Source organism: Protopterus annectens, chromosome 6.part1 (assembly GCF_019279795.1).
Source record: "Protopterus annectens isolate FY-2018-M chromosome 6.part1, PAN1.0, whole genome shotgun sequence".
Classification (NCBI taxonomy): domain Eukaryota; kingdom Metazoa; phylum Chordata; order Ceratodontiformes; family Protopteridae; genus Protopterus; species Protopterus annectens.
In genome coordinates, this window is record NC_056738.1 from 90,474,292 (window position 1) to 90,493,913 (window position 19,622).

Below are 19,622 nucleotides of genomic sequence, written 5' to 3' on the forward strand. Positions count from 1 at the left end.
ATTCCATTTTGCCTTTCCTGAGCCAGGACAACTGGATGTGCTCATTAGATCTTCAGGATGCATACTATCATATAAAAATGAACAGATGATCCAGAAGATACCTACACTTCTGGCTGGGAGCCAATCATTGCCAATTCAGAGCTGTGCCCTTTGGCCTCACCACAGCCTCCATGGAGTTCACCATATGCATGGCAGTAGTAGCAGCCCACTTGAGACTGCAGGGATTGTAGGTGTTTCCTTACTTGGACGACTGACTCATAACCTCTCCAACCAGGCATCTACTGATAAAAGCACAGGATTATGTACTCCAACTATGCTCCCACCTGGGAATTACCATCAGCACAAGAAATCCTAACTTGAACCATATCAAGTATCAGAGTTCATAGGAGCTTTGTTCACTGTGGTATCAGTGACAGCCTCCTTTCTCTTACCAAAGGTGCAGACTATTTGATTCAAGATTCCTCAGATGAAGCCCTGTTTGATGGATGAAAACATGGGGAAACTGTAGAACGTTAATAAAGTGTTTTTTTCTAGACCAGAGCATCGTTCATTGTTTGGTCACTGACTTCCCAGGTGTTTTGGCTGTGTTGGTTATTGTTTTGCATTGACACCTGATGTTCCTCATCACTTTTTAATGTACATAAATGAGTTCACGTTACACATTGACGCTAATAATTGAAATGCATTATTTGTGTAAACATTCTTGATTAGAACCACACTAATCATTTTAACCAGAGTTTTATTTCAACTCTCTTATTTTCTGCCATTGAAATCTGCAAAAACTGATTCCTGCTCCACCTCAGCTTTTACTACTGTAATTTCATTTTCTCCCCTTAACAGCAGTTTTCTAGTGTCATTTAGGGGAAGATGTGTAGTAAATTTCAGTCAAATTTCTCTTTGTTTGAATACCACCGTAGGTTTCTCTTGAAAACAGGCCACAAAACTTGTGGAAATAAACTGGTTAACAGAGCATAAATAAAATAGATTCTACACTTCATAGGAAAAGTTAGAATGATGAAAGTGGATAGGAAAAAGAAAGTGTAAACTATAATCATAAAAATAAACAAATGTAGATTGTCTAACAAGCTAATTAAATAAGAGATCTATCGTTAAGCATACTTTCATAATTCATAGTCATTCAGACCAGACTTTTGCCAAACATTCACTAGTACTTTACAGTGGTATTCTGTCCTGTCTAGAATGTTTCAGGGTCTTGTCTTCTGTATGTGCAGGGAACCATGTCTGATCTTTCACTAGGATAGGTATCCCTCATGATGAACCCATTCCTCCATCTGAAGGTGGTTTTGGAGAGGTCCTGTAGCAGTCTATAAAAGTTGTTTTCTTTGTGGTGATAAAATTCTGGAGAAGATCCCTTCACGTTCTGAATGTGCACCAGCAGTTTAGATGCTACCTGAGGATGGTGCAGGAATTTAGGTTGTTGGATTAGGTGCTACTCTGCTTTGCTCCATTGAGGGAAGGGCGTACAGTTACCAAGCAAACACTTTCCAAATGGGATAGCAATTGCACAATCTTTAGCCATAACTTGGCCAGACACCTGCTGGTAAATGGTGCAGTCAGAACTTAATCAGTGGAGTGCTTGCTTCCATTGTTTGCTTTAATGGTTTGTGCTAGAGCAAAGCAGTCTACTGCACATTATTGTCTTGTCTGCAGCTCATGAAGTCAGCCCATTCAGTTTTGGAAGTCAGTCTTCTAAGACCTACCATCTGAGTTCTGCCTTTGAAAACACCTTCTAATCTGGTATTGCTACTTAAGTTTTACTACAGCTTAGGATCCATCAGGAAAGTCATTGTAGTTAGATGTAACTGATGTATTCATCTGAAGTAGTTAACTTCATTTGGTCTGCAACCTGTGGGATATGGATCCCATCTCGGATCCGAGCCGGCAACTTTACAAAGCTTAGATCCGAGCTCCTAGCTCCTCCCCTTACCCATATTCTCCTGCCAACCCTGACTGACCTCAGATCTAGTTTGCTGCGCTTCTGAACAGCAGTTAGATTGCGAGCTCCTGGTCAGTTGGTCAGATAAGTCTTTGTTTCATTATTTTCTCCCTTAAACTTGTGTGAGTGTTTTGTGTTGGTTAGGTTCCTTTTTGTTATAACCCTAGTTTTAGCTAACCTTACTAAATTTTAGTCAAATTTTTCTTCCTCCCCACCCCACGCTGGTCGTAGTCTGTGTGTGTGTGTGTGTGTGTCTTAGTGTGTTTGGGGCCTACTGAGTGAGTTTTACCTTTTAGTTTAATATGTCTGAGGCCCAAAACTGATATTTTCTAAGTGCACCGAGTGTGGCCATAAGCTCTCCCCAGCGGATGGCCACACTTGGTGTGTCCGGTGCCTTGGGGTTGAACACCTCTCCTCTGGGTGTTCTATCTGCATGGCGTTCAACCCTAGGGCACTGAAGGACCAGAGGTCGAAGCTGATCCTAGCGGGACTCTTACCCCCGGATTCGGCTTCGTCCTCCGGTGCTTCTGTGGCCTCCTCCCAGACTTCAGTGGCGGCCACTCCTGCCTCTCTCCCCCCGGCCGGGACTCAATCTCCCGCTTCTGCGCCGGAGGAGAGGGAGGCCAGGAAAGAAAAAAGGAGGGAGAAGCACCACAAGCGGCGGGCCGAGGCCTCTGCTTCGCACCCCCCCCCCCGGCTAAGCGGGCTTCTCCCTCCAGGGCTTCTAGGTCTCCTCCTTCTCGGCTCTGGTCTCCATGCTTCTCACCGGGACCCAAGGAGGAGGAGACCCGATCTCCATCGAGGTCATCGAGACGGCACTCCCGGCCAGCCTCGGTGGCCTCATCGAGATCCACCCATAGCCTTTCGGATGCAGATTTGGACCGGATGATGCGAAGGTTCATCCAGGTCCAGCTGCAGATGGGAGTGCTCCTGCATCCCCCCCCCTCCGGGGGGGAGCTCAACACCCTTCTTTGCCCCGATAGCTCCTTCTCCGACCCACTTCCCGGGTTCGGAGCGCTCGGAGCCGGGCAGCGTTGGAGCCGGGGGTGGGTCGGCACCGACAGTATCGGGTACTTCGGCTCCGACTCTTCCTTCGAGTCTTTCTGGTCCTTCCTTGTCGGATCCGAGCTCTTGGAGCCATGGTCTGAGCTTCGGATCCAAGGGGGTCAGTGTGCCTTCGGCTCCGTCCAGGTCGGAGCACACTGGTCCTTTGGATCCGATGCTCTCGGCGCCGGTTCCGATCCATCTGTCGGATCCAAGCGAGGGTCTGCTCTCTGATCCCAGAGAGAGCGGCTCTCCCTCGGCCTTCAATGTGGTGGAGAGGGCTCTGTTGAGTGCATCCAGGCCCTCGGTCCTTGCTTCGGTTCCATCCCGCACTCCCTCTCGGTTGGGTCAGGCTTCCATCGCCCGGCCACAGGGACAGCCTGCTTTGATGTCTCAGGTCGTTCCCCTGGAACAAGACGTGGCTGGTGAGACGTCCTCGTACAGCCCCCCCCCCCGAGGATGTTCCTCACAAGCGAAAGTGCAAGAGGAGGCACATGGACTCCCCCGAGTCCTTGACAGAAGACACAGATTTGGATGAGGGGGAAGGCTTCCCAAGGTCACCCCCCGAGGATGCCTCCTTTGGAGACATCATGGAAATGCTTAGGATAAGGGGGGGGGTGGTCCGCTCCCAAGGCTTCCTCCGACGAATCCGTGTTCCTGGAGGCATTCAAAGCAGGCCCATCTACCTCTTGGGTGTCCCCTCCGGCCGACCCCTTAGTGGACCTTATTACCACTAGGGTGTGGAAGGAGCTGGACACTGTGGAGCCAGTCCCCAAACGTCCAGACAGAATCCTAAGCCCCCCCACCGAGAAGTCCCATTGGAGCAAAGGACCCCCCCGTAGATACCATGTTGGTGGCGGCAGCCACCAAGAGGGAATTAGCCCAAGAGAGTCCCTCGGTTCATCCCCTGAGCAAGGAGTCTCACTCGATGGACCGTCTTGGGAAACGGGTCTTTAGTTCAGCGACCTTCACTGTAAGGTCCCTGAACTACATGGCACATGTGATATGGCTGCAGCAAGACCTTATTAAAGAGTACGCTGCATCGCCCCCGGAGTCCATGTCGGCGGAGGACAAACAGTTGTACTCCACTCGCATGGCCACTCTTAGGTCTATATCCAACACCTCTATGCGGCTTTTATCCCACGCTACAGAGGGAGCCGCTAGAGCCAGCGGAGCGGGCCTAGTTATGAGGCGCCAGGCCTGGCTCCGACATTGTGATTTCGCGGAACCCTTCAAGGCGTCCTTTGCGAATGCCCCCTTCGATGGTTCTGCCCTATTTGGCAAGACAGTTTGCGAGACTTTAGTCCAGAGCGAAAAGGACAGGAAGACGTTGTCTGCCGTCGGAGTCCGCTTCTCTGCTCCCCAGAGGTCCTTCTCTAGGAACCAAAAGGGACAGAAGAAGATCAGAAGAAGATGTGGTTCCGAAAGTTGCAACAGTCCCAGTCCGCTCCGGACTCCCAGTCCTTCCGCGGCAGAGGAGGACAGGGTGGACGCCGCCCTAGAGGCAGAGGGGGCCCGAAGAATTTTGGGTCCAGAGAAACCTTCTCTGATCTGCCCACGCAGCAACCCTGAGGGGATGCCCGACTGCTCCACTCTGGAGGAAGTTGGGGGGCGCTTCTCGAGGCACCTGGCAGCTTGGGAGTCCATTACAGCAGACCACTGGGTGCTTCGTATCATATCCAGAGGATACAGAATTCCCCTTTCCTACATTCCCTACACCCCCGAACACCTCTTCGATGTTCCACCCAATCAGAGGGAGGCTGCAGCTGCAGAAATTTGGCAGCTTTTAGAAAAAGGAGCTATCCAGCGCGTCCCCCCAGGCCAGTCCGGATCGGGTTACTACTCCAGGTTCTTTTTGGTGCCAAAAAAGACGGGGGATCTAAGGCCCATCCTCGATCTTTCCCTACTAAATCTGTCAGTAACCAAAGAAAAGTTCCCAATGGTCACTCTTCAATCTATTCTCCCCCTCTTGTGGGAGAATGACTGGATGTGCTCGATAGACCTCAAGGACGTGTACTACCACATATTGATGGACGTACGATCCAGGAGGTTTCTCCGCTTCTGGCTGGGAGCCAGTCATTATCAATTCAGGGTCCTTCCCTTTGGTCTCACCTCAGCCCCCAGGGTGTTCACCAAGGTATTAGCAGTGATAGCGGCCCACCTGAGACTCCAGAGAATGCAGGTTTTCCCATACCTGGACGACTGGCTCCTCACCGCCCTGACAAGGCATCTACTATGCTTAGCCAGAGACTACTTCCTCAACCTTGCTCCACAACTAGGGATCACTATAAACTCAGACAAGTCCTCTCTCACCCCGACTCAGATGATAGATTTTATCGGGGCCAGACTGGACACCAACAGGCAACCAGTCTTCCTAACTCCCGACCGGTTGCACACACTGAAGGCACATGTGCGGGCCATCTTTCAATCTTCGAAACCTCCGGCGGGATTGGTTCTGAGGACCCTAGGATCCATGGCAGCCGCAATAAACCTTCTTTCAATGGCACGTCTGAACATGAGGATTTTACAGTGGACTCTACAAGTCCAATGGTCCCTTCATCAGTACCCCTTGAGTCACCCCATTCCTCTCAGCAGGGCCTGCAAGATTGCTCTCGTTTGGTGGCCTCAATCGCCGGAGCTCCAGGCGGGACGCCCCTTTGCCACGGCCCCCCCTCTCGCCACGGTGACCACAGACGCCTCTCGTCTTGGGGGGGCATTATTCGGGCAGGACGGTCCAAGGCACGTGGAACGATTCAGAGACCTTATTGCACATAAATGTTCTAGAGATGAGGGCAGTGCTGTTGTCGTTGCAAGCACTTCAGAGCCTTCTGCCTGCAGGAACAATTGCGATCCCAACAGACAGTATGTCTGTGGTATGGTATATCAACAAACAAGGGGGAACCAGGTCTTACCCTCTCTGTCGAGAAGCCATGAGAGTGTGGGAATGGGCGATCTCCACCAACCGCATTCTCATTGCAATGCACATTCTGGGACGGACCAACATCCTGGTGGACAGACTGAGTCGCACCATCCTTTCACCTTACGAATGGTCCCTCAATCCTCAAGTAGTGAGTCGAATTTTTGCCGTATGGGGGCAGCCCTGTTGCGATCTCTTCGCATCTCCCTCAAACACGAAATGCAACAATTACTTCGCTCTCATTCCCCCTACCGGGGAAGCCCCGGGGGACGCTTTGGTGCATGCTTGGCCACCCGGTCTTCTCTATGCCTACCCTCCTCTTCCCCTAATGCTGAAACTCCTTCTGAAAGCCAGTCGGTTGGGGAGCAGGATGATGCTCATTGCCCCATTCTAGCCTCACCAAGCTTTGTTCCCTTACCTCTGGTCTCATCGAGCGAATCCGCCCTGGATTCTAGATCCCCTCCCGGATCTGATTTCCCACCTTCTGGGGCTCCCAGTTCCCGACCTGGTCAGCCTCAAGCTTACGGCTTGGTTGCTACAGTTCCACTTGTAGCTAGGACTCCCGGTATCTCATCTCCAGTTAAAACTATCCTAGTAGCAGTGTACAAGCCCTCTTCTAGGCAGGACTATGGTAGTAAATGGAAGCATTTCTCTGTCTGGGCAGAATGCCATAATTTTGATCCTTTTACAGCCCCCTTGCCTGCGGTGCTGGATTTTCTTTCAGGACTTTTTAATGACGGAGATAGCTGTTCTACGGTTAAGGTTCAATTAGCAGCTATCTCTCATTATCACGTAGGTACTGAAATGGGTCCTTTGATTACTACAAAATTGTGCAAAACGTTCCTAAAGGGCACCTTTCTACTTAGGCCTCCAATTAAAGAAGCAGTACCTCCATGGGATTTGACCTTGGTATTACAAGCCTTGACGGCTCCTCCCTTCGAACCTGCGGCTTCAGCAGACCTCAAATATTTGTCTTGGAAAACAGCCTTTCTAGTGGCTATTACTTCAGCCAGGAGAGTATCTGAATTACAAGCTGTTTCTGTAAACCCCCCATACTTAGCTTTTCACAAGGATAGGGTTTACCTCAGGACCAAGCCCTCCTTCTTCCCTAAGGTAGTTTCTGAAACTAATATTAACCAATCTATCAATTTGCTGGTCTTCTTTCCTAACTACCAGAACAAAGGGGAGTACAGATTACATTCTTTGGACGTGCATAGACAACTTAGATTTTACATTCATAGGACATCTGGTCATAGACAATCCGACCAGCTGTTCGTCTCCTTTGCCAAATTTAATCTAGGTAAACCAGTTTCAAAAGTTTCCTTATCGAAATGGATTTCACAGTGTATCATCACGACTTATCAAAATTCCGGCAGGCCCGCACCTCAAGGAGTTCGTGCCAACTCAACTCGGGCTATGGCTACATCTGCCGCCTTTAAATGCAGAGTTTCCTTGGATGATATCTGTTCAGCAGCCACTTGGGCCTCATCTCATACCTTCATCAATCATTATAAATTGGACATTATCTCCAGAGGGAGAACTTCTTTTGGCTCCGCAGTGCTCCGGAATATCCTTCCATGAAGGCCGCCCAAGGTTTAGGTAGCTGGAGACTCTGTCCCACAGGTTGCAGACCAAATGAAGTTAACTACTTCAGATTAAGAAGTTATGTACTCACCATAACGTTCCATCTGAGTAGGTAAACATTTGTCTGCAACCGTTCCCCCCCTCCATCCCCCTGACCTTCAGATGTGTTTTATGTCATATAGTGATGTACCTTTCCGAAAACGTAGTTAGTTATCTACTGTAGTGGTTGCGGGCAAACTTGATCTGAGGTCAGTCAGGGTTGGCAGGGGATTATGGGTAAGGGGAGGAGCTAGGAGCTCAGATCTAAGCTTTGTAAAGTTGCCGGCTCGGATCCGAGATCGCATCCGTATCCCACAGGTTGCAGAAAAATGAAGTTTACCTACTCAGATGGAACGTTATGGTGAGTACATAACTTCTTATTATCTTATTGTTTGATCTATTGGAAATCACTCTGACAGATTTGGAATACCCTCCTGCCATCTCCTTGCTGATGAGTGTTTCTTTCACCTGCTGTTTCTTTTGGAGTTACCTGTATGTCGAGCAAACATATATATTTTATGTTACATGTTCAGTTAATGTAGTATCAGTGCTATATTTTTATTTCTTGATTTGCAGATTAATATTTACTGGTAACTAGCAGTGAAACTAGCAGGCTATGTGGCTGAGTACACACCATGTATTTGCCCATTTACATCACTGTCTCTACCAGACATAGGCACAGATATTCCTGAGCATAATACTTTGTTAAAGAAAGTGCCAGATTCTGATTGGAGAAAGTGTTGCCTAATCTAAAAGTTCTCAAAGAGAGTTCTCTAGTATATTAACTAATACTGTAAGTACACATCTCTTATTTTAGCTTGCAGTGCATGCTGTAGGTCAGCTTCACAACTGCAAAACTGGTCAGTCCTGTTTCTTGATGTATGGCCATAACAAACTGTATTAAAAATTTTGTATTGTAACATATTGATTATTTTTCATACATTTTCAAAATGCAGGTGCTAAGTACATTCATTTTATTTGTAGCTGTTTCACCTTTGGTCAGAGGTTATTCAGGAAGGCTAATTTTTTCTTATTATTTATTTCTAGACTGGTTCGCAGCACTCACTGCTTCTCTATCTTGCTGTATTTAAAGTTCTTCCTCTCTCAGTTGTGGGTATGCTAGAAATAAACAAAAAGGTAAGATCATTTTTTTTTCTTAGTGGTCTGTGGTTAGTCTATTTAGTTCCAATATAAACTCCCACAAACTTGATAACTATTTCTTAATTACAAGCGAGTAGTACATAGAATTGTGGCAGTGGAGTTCTGTCTGCTGTATTGGATGCAGAACAATTTTTTATCATCTGACATTTGTTGAAACCCAAGCTGGCCATAGCTACGGTTCAGATAACTACTGTAATGTAATCCCAGACTAACAGTCAGAAACAGAAGTGAAACATCCTCTTCCTCCTTTTCCTCATAGCCTAGAGCGAGAAGATAAAATTAGCCATGCTACATGATATATATACTGACTTTGGCTAAGAACATAGAGATACCATCTGAAATACTTTATTTGCAATTCCAGTGATCTTATTACTGCTGGAATATAGTTATGGTGGAAGTCATCCAAAAGATTACAGCTGAGGTGCAAAGGTATTGAGTTTTTATCTTTTATTTTGATTAAAACATGGTCCACCTTCCCTATATAATTTAACCTTAGAATTCCTTGCACTGTCTGCCACAGCTGTAGCCTGCCTGCTTATAGTACTAACCAAGTAGTTAATGGGGGAAGGTTCCATCTTTCTGGAAGAAGACATTGATGTCCATTGTATTCTTCAGTGTTGCAGAGGTGTTGACTCTCGGGACTTCTGCCACAGAAGGTCTGGCATTTGGCTTGACTTCCAGAACATTTTCCCTTTCCCACCCTCCCAACTGGATGAGTGTTCTTCCACCAGGAAGTCAGCATGTCTGTGGTAAAAGAGAGATGTCTGCCCATGTCGTCAGTTCTTTCTTGCCTCAGTATAGGGAAGTGATAATTGATGTGAATACTGAGCAAAGTCAGTCCATCAGTTCAGCCTGGCTTTTAGAGTACAGATAAAACCCTGAAGGGGTGTCTTTTGTTTGTTTGTAGAATGAGAAGTTTGTTCAGATATCATGGATGATGTCAGTTTCTAAAGTTAACAAGTTCATTCCTTGTAGAAAGCAAATCCTTTATAAGGACTTTAACAGTCGGTTCTTATTTTGTTCTGGGGAATAGTACATTTCTTGCTGTTGTCATTGTGCTAAGGTCAACCAGAAGACCATCAAGCAGAGAACAAAAAATTCTTTCCAAGACAGTTTGAGCTTGAAAAGGCTGCGCACCTTGTTTGGGGCTACCATGGTGTCAGCCAAATCATTAGTAGACAACCCACTTAAAAAATGTAAAAAGAGGTGCTGAAGAGACAAGGGAACACATGCGACCAACAACATACCTGTTGAGTCAGAAGGCCTCGCTAGGCTCAAGGATGCTGGATCTGGTGAGGTGTCTTTGCAGCCCCAATCCTTTTGCCTATGTGGATTAGGGCTCGTGACAATGCCACTGCTGAAACTGCCATGCTCTTGGAGGAGTGCACATCTTCCCGACCTGAAGCCTTTCAGCAGCTGGTCACTCAGGATGCCCTCTCACAAATGTCTGGTTACATTGCCCATATTGTGACAAACAAGGGCATAGTACCATCAGATCTGATGTTGTCTTTTTCATTCTGATGGGTCCCGGATCTGACACTTGGATCCAACTCATGCATTTCTAAGACTTTGGATCCTAATTTCGATCCCCTCCCTATTCCCATAATGCACTGTACTATCAGTAACCCCTCAGATCTTGTTTGCCGCTGTGGTGGTTGCACAGAGGATTCTGTATCTGGAGCAGTAAGAATTTTTATTTTTGCCTGATATTGTCTGTTTTTTGCCTCTGTTGTTTGTTTTATGATTTCTTAGCGCTTCTTTCCTCACTCGGTAATGCTTGTGGCCGGAGATGTTGTTTTTTTTTCCATTTTTCTAGTTGCAGTTGTCATTTCTCTGTGCTTGGTGACTTGAAAAGATTTTGGCAGACTTTTTGCCTTTCTGTTTTCTTTATCCTCTGTGGTCTAGTGGTATTGCAGAACCTGTTGTGCTGTCTGCTTCTCACTGGTGGTTTCTTGCTGTGGGTCAAGGAGACTCTAAAGGACAACTCTAGGTTGGTGTAAGGGATTGAAACCCTGGCTTGTCGGGCTGTTCCGAAGGTGGAGATTCTCATGGATTCTTCAGATTGCTACTCCAATGGTTTCGGTCCATTCTTTTCATGGAATGATATTTTTCTGTCAGAGTGCTGATCTTCCCATCAGAAGTTGTTATTCTATATCTCAGTGTTTCAGGGGGTTGCCAAGAATGCTAATTTTTGGAGTCTTGTCCAGATTTATTGCTGTGCGGAGTGGTGTGCGCAGACTGCTAATCTCTTCTTCTTTTCAGGGCCACTGTGAATGGGCTTGCCTTATCATGGGGTACTGCTATGTGACTTTCTTTACTGTCGCACAGAGGAGTTTGGGGGTAGCTATCTTCACACCCTCTTAACACTCTTATTGCTTTCTGTCAGGGCTTACCCCCCTCCCACAAAAGAAAATTATGAAACACAGCTACACAATGAGGATCTCGGATCAGATTCCTCTGATCAGAGGTTCCTTGGGCCTCCTTCAGAACCCAAGACCTCCTCAGATCTGACAGGTCGGTCCCTATCATATTTCATTTTATTTACTGACTTTCATTAGATCCCAAGCCTCGGATCCGATTGATTAAAGCTTTACCAGAAGACTCAAGGCTTCAGACAAACTCCTGGATTCAAAAGTTACTTTAGACTCCTTCGGATCCTAACCCCCGACGATTGTTTTCCCCTTTTTCTCTCCTTCATATCATATGCCTGCAATCTGACAAATACCAAGTACCCACAGAAAATAAGGTATAATCGGATCTGACACCATTGGTTCTGGAACTTCTGAGCCAGTATACCATTTTTTCAGATCCAAAGCACTCCTCAGATCCGATGGTTTCGTTGTTTTTGGTTCTACTCCCTGTTTCGTACCATACCGCTTGAGCATCCAAAGTCTTGCCTCATATTTGGTCTGTTTCTCATAAAATGTGTGATTTACTGGCAGATAATGATATACTTTTGAGTTTCAGACATAGCTGTCTACTATACAGATTTTTGCCTCATGTTCTTGGTCTGTTTCTCATAGAATTTGTTTTATGGCAAATCACTGAGAGTGGAATTCACTAAATAATGGTGTACATTCAAATTTCAGAGTTCATATCCTTCCGAAAATACATCCCAACACAATTCCTGTTATTCTAGTAAGTTTCTATGTGTATAAGATTAATATTTAAATTTCTGTACCTATTTTTTGGCCTTTGTACACTTTTCTTGTGCTAAGAGGTTGAGGGGTATGGTTTCAGACTTCATATCCTTCAGAAAAATGCAGGCCAAGACAAATCCTGTTGTTCTAGGGACTTTCTAAGTTTTATGACAGCCATATTTAAGCGTATATTCCGTGCCCCACCCTTTTTTTGCCAGGTTTTCTCCAAATTTTCTTTGCTGCAAGGGTTTGAGAGGTATGTTAGTTGCCTTACAATAGAGTTCTTTTGTTGGTCCAGCTCAATCATAGTTACATGGAGGTGTTTCACTGAATCTGGTTTGTCGGACCCAAGATTCAGGTTTTCCATTGAGCCTTACTTCAGATTTTTATTCCCTGTACGGATTTGTTCTAGTTCCCTTGGATTAAGGTGAACCTAGATATACAAGGCCCTTGAATTAGGTATTACTGACTCCATTCCACCCCCACAAGATCCTCCGGTGTAGAGTCCCTTTTTCCTCCCTGGCACTAAGGTTTGGGAACTAAACCAGTCTTCCTTCCTAGACACGTTAGCTCCATAGTAAGAGAGAGAGATTGTCTTTTCTCAGTCTGTTTCCTTTTTATGTTAGTGGCATGGACTTGCTGGTTACTGGCATGGCCATTGTCTCCCTTCTCAGATCCTTCCCAATATTTCCTCCAGAATATTTTTTCTGAGGAGAATTTTCACCCTAGGGGTACATTTACTAGGAGCGGGCGTTCCCCTCCTCCATTGAGTTTATCACAGAGGAGAGGAGGATTCTCCAAACTTTCTCCTATAGCATTCCCTTCCCTTGACCCCCTGTGGAATGCTGGAGTTTCGTTGGACATGGCGGTAGTGATGGATGTCATTAAGCAAGAGTTGGAGTTCAAAATCCCTTTATCCATCCTCCCATCGGTATGTCTGAAATGATGGACAAATCTGGATAGCACTAGTTCTCCTCACATACTTCCTCACCGAGGTCACCTAACTACCTGCACACTTCTTTGGACCTTGGAGGGCTGTGAGTTGGGGCTTCAGTATTCTCCCAAACTCTGTATCTGTGGAAGATTTAAGAAGAAAAAAAAAAAAGATGCCTCTATCTTTCTATAACTTGCTCCTGAACCCAACTCGATGGAGAGCCTTAAGTAGTTCTATCATCTGCTGGCTACTCCTTCGCCCATTTCTAACACTTCGAAGAGACTCATACCCTTTTCATTGGAGGGTGCTTTACAGCCAGCTGGCCCTGACTAACCATTTTCAGATATGCCTGCATTGACACTATGTTACTTCGAGTGACTCCTGAAAGCATCATTGTTTAATGCCCCCTCTGATGGGTCCTCTTTGTTCAGGGCATCAGAAAAGGAGGTGCTCACCTGCAGCCAACAAACAGGAGGGCATGTCCCAGGCTGCCGCCGGAATTAAACCTCTCTTCTTCCCTTGACATACATTTTCAGAAATATAGAGGTGGATGGAATATGTGGCTATAGCCCCTTTGGTGATGATGTTCTTTGTGTTTCACTGTTGCAGTCATCACATTTGGGTTATCCCTGCTGGGGTAGACCTCGGCTGGCCTGAATACCAGAGACTTAGTATTTCTGCATCAGTTGCTGTCACTTGAAGACTGATGTCAGGTTTTCAGGGGTATAAAGGAAGGCAGCCGATGCCATTACATCAGTCTTTCTTGCCGTGGAGCTTGAAGAAGAAGTAGTTCGCATGAGTGCCAGTCAGCCGCTACCTGAGTTTCGTTTGTGAATTGAAGTTGAAGTCTTAAAAAGCGAAGTACCCCGTTGGGGATCCTTTTTTCTTGCACTAACCAATGTCAGAAAAAGTTAATTGTCTCGCCTGTGGAAAGCAGATACCACACCAGGACTTCCCTTCCTACTGTGTCACTTGTCTAGGCCCAGACCACGACGTCCCTCGTTGTCGGTTCTGTGCTTTGTTTAATGCCAGAACTATTCGTCGTCGGGCCCTTATTGTAGCCAGATATTTCTGTTTACAGTCCTTGAATTCCGATATGGCTTCTGTAAGGCATCTGACAGCAGATCTTCCAAAAAAACATGAAGATAAAGACAGAGACAGACTGCACAGAACTAAACCTTCTGATGACGCTACCGCCAAGCTGGTCGTCAGTCCTCCGGAATTCAGTGAGGCGCATGTTCATGTTTCACTGTTGCAGTCATTACACTTGGGTTATCCGGCTGGCAGACTACCCGCAGTCGGCCTGAATTCCAAAGTCCTGGTCCGGCGTTGGTTGCTGTCGCCTCTTCCTTGACGTCAGTGCGCCAGGGGTATAAAAGATGCAGCCAACGCCATTTTCTTCAGTCTTTCTTGCCGCGTGGTGCCCGAAGCAAAAGCAGTTCGCAAGTGCCGGTTGGCCGACTCCTGAGATTTTCGTAATTGAATTTCAGATCCGAAGTCTTCAATAAAGCTAAGTACCCCGTTGGGGAAACTTTTTTCTTGCTCCAGACCGATGTCAGAAAAAGTTAACAATTGTATTTCTTGTGGGAAGCAAATACCTCATAAGGATTTTCTTTCTTACTGTATTCCTTGCCTAGGCCCTGATCATGATATTACTAGTTGTCGGTTTTGTGCTAGATTTAACCAACGCACTATAAAGCGTTGGTACGATTTTGCTTTTCATTACTTTGGCTGAAGGTTTAACTATATAATGCCATCGGAAAAACTGATAACCGGAATTCATAAAAAGCGCAAGGATAAAGAAAAGGACAAGCATCCGAGGCCCAAAACCGATGATGAAACCTCTTCTAGGCCAGTCGCCGGTGCTCAGTGAGGCGCTTTCGCAGCCCCTGACTCCCGCTACCTCAGAGCCACAGGCCACCTCCGACTCCCACGTGGAGGCAGCTAGGCCTCTGGATACTCAAGGTAGTGGACCTTCGGAAATCAATCCCTCAGATGGGTCCGGAGCCGCTGAGCAAGCATCAGCTTCTGAGGGTGTTTTCAGACCTACACAACTTTATATAAAGCCTTCTTCAGCATCCAAGACAAAGTCTAAAGCAGTTTTAAAGACAAGGAAACAAGTACAGCCTTCTCCAGGACAGACTTCTATCCCTAAGAAACAGATGCTCAAAATGGCCGAAGACCTAATTACTTTGATCAGGGGTTCCCATCCCCCTCCTGAAAAGAGGCCTAGGCAAGATACTGAATATGATTCCTCTTATCAGGTTTCCATTTCCTCTGATTCCTCTTCAGAACAGGGATATTCTTTTCCTCCCTATGAGGATTCTGATGCTGAAGATTCTATTCCTTCAGCTTCTCCTCCTGAGGATTACTCATTTGGGGAAACCCTGCATACCATGAGGGAGCATTTCCACTGGGAGAGCCAGGATTATTCAGATTCTAAGAAAAGGCTTAGAGACTTTCTGTTACTGCCTCAGCACAGACCTCTTGCAATTCCTCCTGTTCTAGACATAGTAGATGATGTATTTTCAGAGTCCGGCCTGTTTCCAGACTCTTTACCGCCTGCACCTGTTAAGCCAGACAGATACTACAGGGTTCCAGATTCCCATAAATTTCTATATAAAAACCCTGATACTGACCCAGAAATGATCTCACATGGTCCCAAAGGGGTCAAGGCTGTTTCTGCTAAAAACCCTGTCCCCTCCGATAGAGATTCTAGGGCTCTAGACAGATGGGGGAAAAAAGTCTACACTTCTGCTACCTTGGCTGTAAGGGCTTTAAATTGTCAGTTTCATATGCTCAAATATCAGCAATACTTAATGTCTTTGTTAAAACAAAAAATGTTGACAAATTCTGAATGTTCTGAGAACAAAGAATTGCAGGATTTATTGCATGCAGCTGAACAAATGGGAAAACATACTTTGCAATGTGGTTATGATTCACTGGAGGCCTCGTGCAGGGCCGCAGTTACAGGTTCTGTTATTAGAAGGCATGCTTAGTTAAAGGAACAGAATCTGCCTGATCATGTTAAAGCAAAATTATTGGATGCTCCATTACAGCATGATACTTTGTTTGGTGTTAAGGCAGAAGAGGTGTTGAAGAAAATGGAGGATAAAGCTAAATCTGTGCAAACAGTAAAGGATTTCTTACAGGTACAGCCACCCAGATTTAGCAGGAACTGGCCTTATAAGGACTGGTCCTTTCCAGTGGCAGACAGACCACAAAGAGGCAGATTCAGACACTCTAGAGGCAGGCAACATCCCCAGGGATCATACAGGCCCAAACAATGGGGCTTCTACCTCCAAAAGTGGAGAAGACAAGTCACAGCCTTATAGGAAACAGTCCCAATGACTTCCCTCTGCAAATGCCAAGCACTTATCTTTTGGCAGCTCCCTTAGGGAGAAAGTTAGCACTTTTTCCACAAAATTGGCACAGGATCACCCAGGACAAATGGGTCTTAAATATAGTCTCTCAGGGCTACAGATTCCACTTTCACACCCTTCCAAAGGCAAAGGGTATGCCAGACCTGCCACACAATCAATGGGCAGAGGCACAAAAACAAGTTTCATCTCTCATGGACTTGAGGGCTATTCAGCGAGTGCCACAACAAGAGCAGGGACAAGGATTTTACTCAAGACTTTTCTTAGTACCAAGAAAGGACAAAGCCTGGAGACCAGTTCTGGACCTGTCTATTCTAAACACTTTTCTGGATGTTCCAAAATTCAAAATGATAACTCTGCAGCAGCTTCTGCCCATGCTGGGCAAGAAGGCCTGGCTTGTAACTTTGGACCTCAAAGAAGCATACCTGCATGTCCCAATCAGACAATCTTGCAGAAGATACCTCAGATTCATAACTGACTCAATGCACTACCAATTCTCTGCACTGCCCTTAGGCTTATCTACTGCGCCCAGGGTCTTCACAAAATGCCTGGCACCAGTAATTGCATTTTGCAGACAAAGGAATTCAAATATTTCCCTACTTGGACGACTGCCTTATTCAAGCAGAGACAAAAGACATTCTACTAAAGCATCTGGCATTTGTAAAAAGATTGCTAATTTGCCTAGGGTACACAGTAAACGAAAAGAAATCAAAACTAATACCCTCTCAAGAGATAATATTCCTGGGTGCAAGCTTAACTACAACTGCCCAGATGGCTTATCTCACGCCAGGCAAACAAAGGCAACTGACTTCTTACTTCGAAAACATGGCAACAGAGACCCAGTTATCTGCAAGAAAAATTCTGCAGGATCTGGGCTACATGGCGTCCTGCAATCTACTAATTCCATATGCAAGACTGCATATGAGGAAACTACAATGGTATCTAAAAAGTGTTTGGACTCAACATTGCCACAGTCTGGAAGCATTAATTACTCTCATTCCCTGCCTGCAACAGGAGTTTCGATGGTGGGCACAGGCCTGTCACCACAGCAAGAGACAGCCATTTGCTTTACCCACAGCCAGGCAGACATTAACAGATGCATCAGATTATGCCTGGGGGGCACACATGGCAAGAAAATGTATTTCAGGGCACATGGCCCACAAACCAAATGCATCTTTATATCAATCAAAAAGAGATGCTAGCTGTACAGAATGCACTGACAGCCTTCAAGGACCTACTTCATCCAGGACAACTACTGATAAAGACGGACAATACTACAGCCATGTGTACATAAACAAGCAAGGAGGCACACATTCCTACTCCCTCTGCAAACAAGCCATGACTTTGTGGAACACAGCATTGACCTATCAAGTACACCTGCAAGCACAATTCCTACCAAGAAGGACAAATACCTTGGCAGATGACTTAAGCAGTAACCTCATGGATCCTCACGAGTGGAAACTAGATCCATAGATCTTCAGAAAGATAACAGGGAAATGGGGATGCCCAGACATAGATCTATTTGCCTCCCCTCACAACTGCCAACTACAAAGATTCTGCACTCGGACTTATCATGAACAAGCATGGAAAGTGGACGCCCTTTCATTCAGCTGGAAAGCCCTCTCAGTATATGCCTTCCCTCCTCTGCCTCTCCTCCCCAAGGTACTCCTAAAGGTCAAACAAGAGAAGCCAAAAATGATCCTGATTGCCCCAGACTGGTCACGCCAGCACTGGTACCCAATCCTAAAGAGCTTGTCTCAAGGCCCAGCCTGGACATTACCTCAAATTCCTCATTTGCTGACCCAACAAAACAATCAGATCCTACACAGCCAACTCAGAACCCTAAGTCTGGCTGCATGGCAGATAATGTAACCATTCAGAACACACCTCTCTCTAATGCAGTTATGGATGTTATTTTGGAGGCCAGGAGGCCCAGCACCAGAAAATCTTATGCAGAAAAATGGAAGAAATTCTGTGCTTGGAACCAGGCACAAGGAATTGACATGCTTGCTCCAAATATTCCTCAGATTTTACAATACCTAACTGAGATGCTGGACAGAGGCCTATCCTTCTCTTCAATTAAGATCCACGCCTCTGCCATTTCAGCTCATTACAATACGGACCTACCTATTTTCTCTCATCCACTGCTAAGGCAATATCTCAGAGGGGCCAAAAACATAAGATCTCCAAGGAGAGCTCCAATACCTGCATGGGACCTCAATTTTGACTTGGCAAAACTCACACTACCTCCTTTTGAGCCAGCCAATACAGTGGAGATAAAATACTTATCCTGGAAAACAGCTCTTCTCCTAGCAATAACTTCAGCAAGAAGAGTCTCAGAATTACAGGCACTAATGGCTGTGGAACCTTTTATTATTTTCCATCCGGACAGGGTTTCTCTAAGGACAAACCCAACATTTATGCCTAAGGTAGTGTCCAGTGTGGCCCTTAACCAAACCATACATTTGCCTACCTTTTATCCAAACCCGCAGAATAAGGGGGAGAGACTTCTGCATTCTTTGGACATACACAGACAGCTACGCTTTTACTTGGACAAGACTAAAGCTTTCAGAAAGACTGAGCAACTCTTAGTGGCATATGCTGCAGGATCGCAAGGGAAAGCTATTTCAAAGCAGACTATTTCAAAATGGATAGGCCACTGCATTCGTTTCTGCTATTCACAGCATGGCAAATCAGTGCCTAAGGGCATTAGGCCACATTCTACCAGAGCAGCAGCCACTTCAGCAGACTTCTTTAGAGGCGTACCAACCAAGGACATTTTGGAGGCTGCTACCTGGACTTCAGTGCACACTTTCACAAAGCACTACCACTTACCTCTTTACTCTAGATCCAGAGCAGGCTTTGCCACTGCAGTTCTGCAGGGCCTCATAGCCACTCCTAATTCTATTTAGGCCCAGCCACCCAACCTCAGCTTTGGGATTCAACTCAAGTGTAATGACTCCAACAGTGAAACACGATGAACATAGTATAGTTATGTACCTACCATAAATGTAGATGTTCGAGTGTATTCACTGTTGCAGTCCAGGTTACCCTCCCACCATCCCCCTATCATTGCTAGGACTTATCTGTACTTCTCTATTCTATACAACCTGTGTGGTGTATTTGCTTGTAGATGAATTTTATGTGCATGCTTTTTTATGATCAGAATTTTTTAGCCTACCCTTTTTGGGGGCACCTGACATCTGGGGCAAGAAAAACTGAAGAAAATGGCGTTGGCTGCATCTTTTATACCCCTGGTGCACTGACGTCAGGGAAGAGGTGACAGCAACCGACGCCGGACCAGGACTTTGGAATTCAGGCCGACTGCGGGTAGCCTGCCAGCAAGATAACCCAAGTGTAATGACTGCAACAGTGAATACATTCGAACATCTACATTTATGGTAGGTACACAACTGTACTTTTCGCAGCCCCTGATGCTCATTTCAGTTAATTTGCAGGCCTCTAC

General features: G+C 46.0%; 1 protein-coding gene across 1 annotated transcript in view; it reads left to right on the plus strand.

Annotated features, from left to right (window-relative positions):
- The window catches only part of DCAF17 (DDB1 and CUL4 associated factor 17), a 1,410,723-nt gene that overhangs the window by 702,697 nt on the left and 688,404 nt on the right, over positions 1-19,622 (plus strand). The window contains exon 6 of the mRNA XM_044075525.1: positions 8,589-8,678. Coding sequence (XP_043931460.1) covers positions 8,589-8,678 — 90 coding nt within the window. The remainder of the gene's footprint in view (positions 1-8,588; positions 8,679-19,622) is intronic.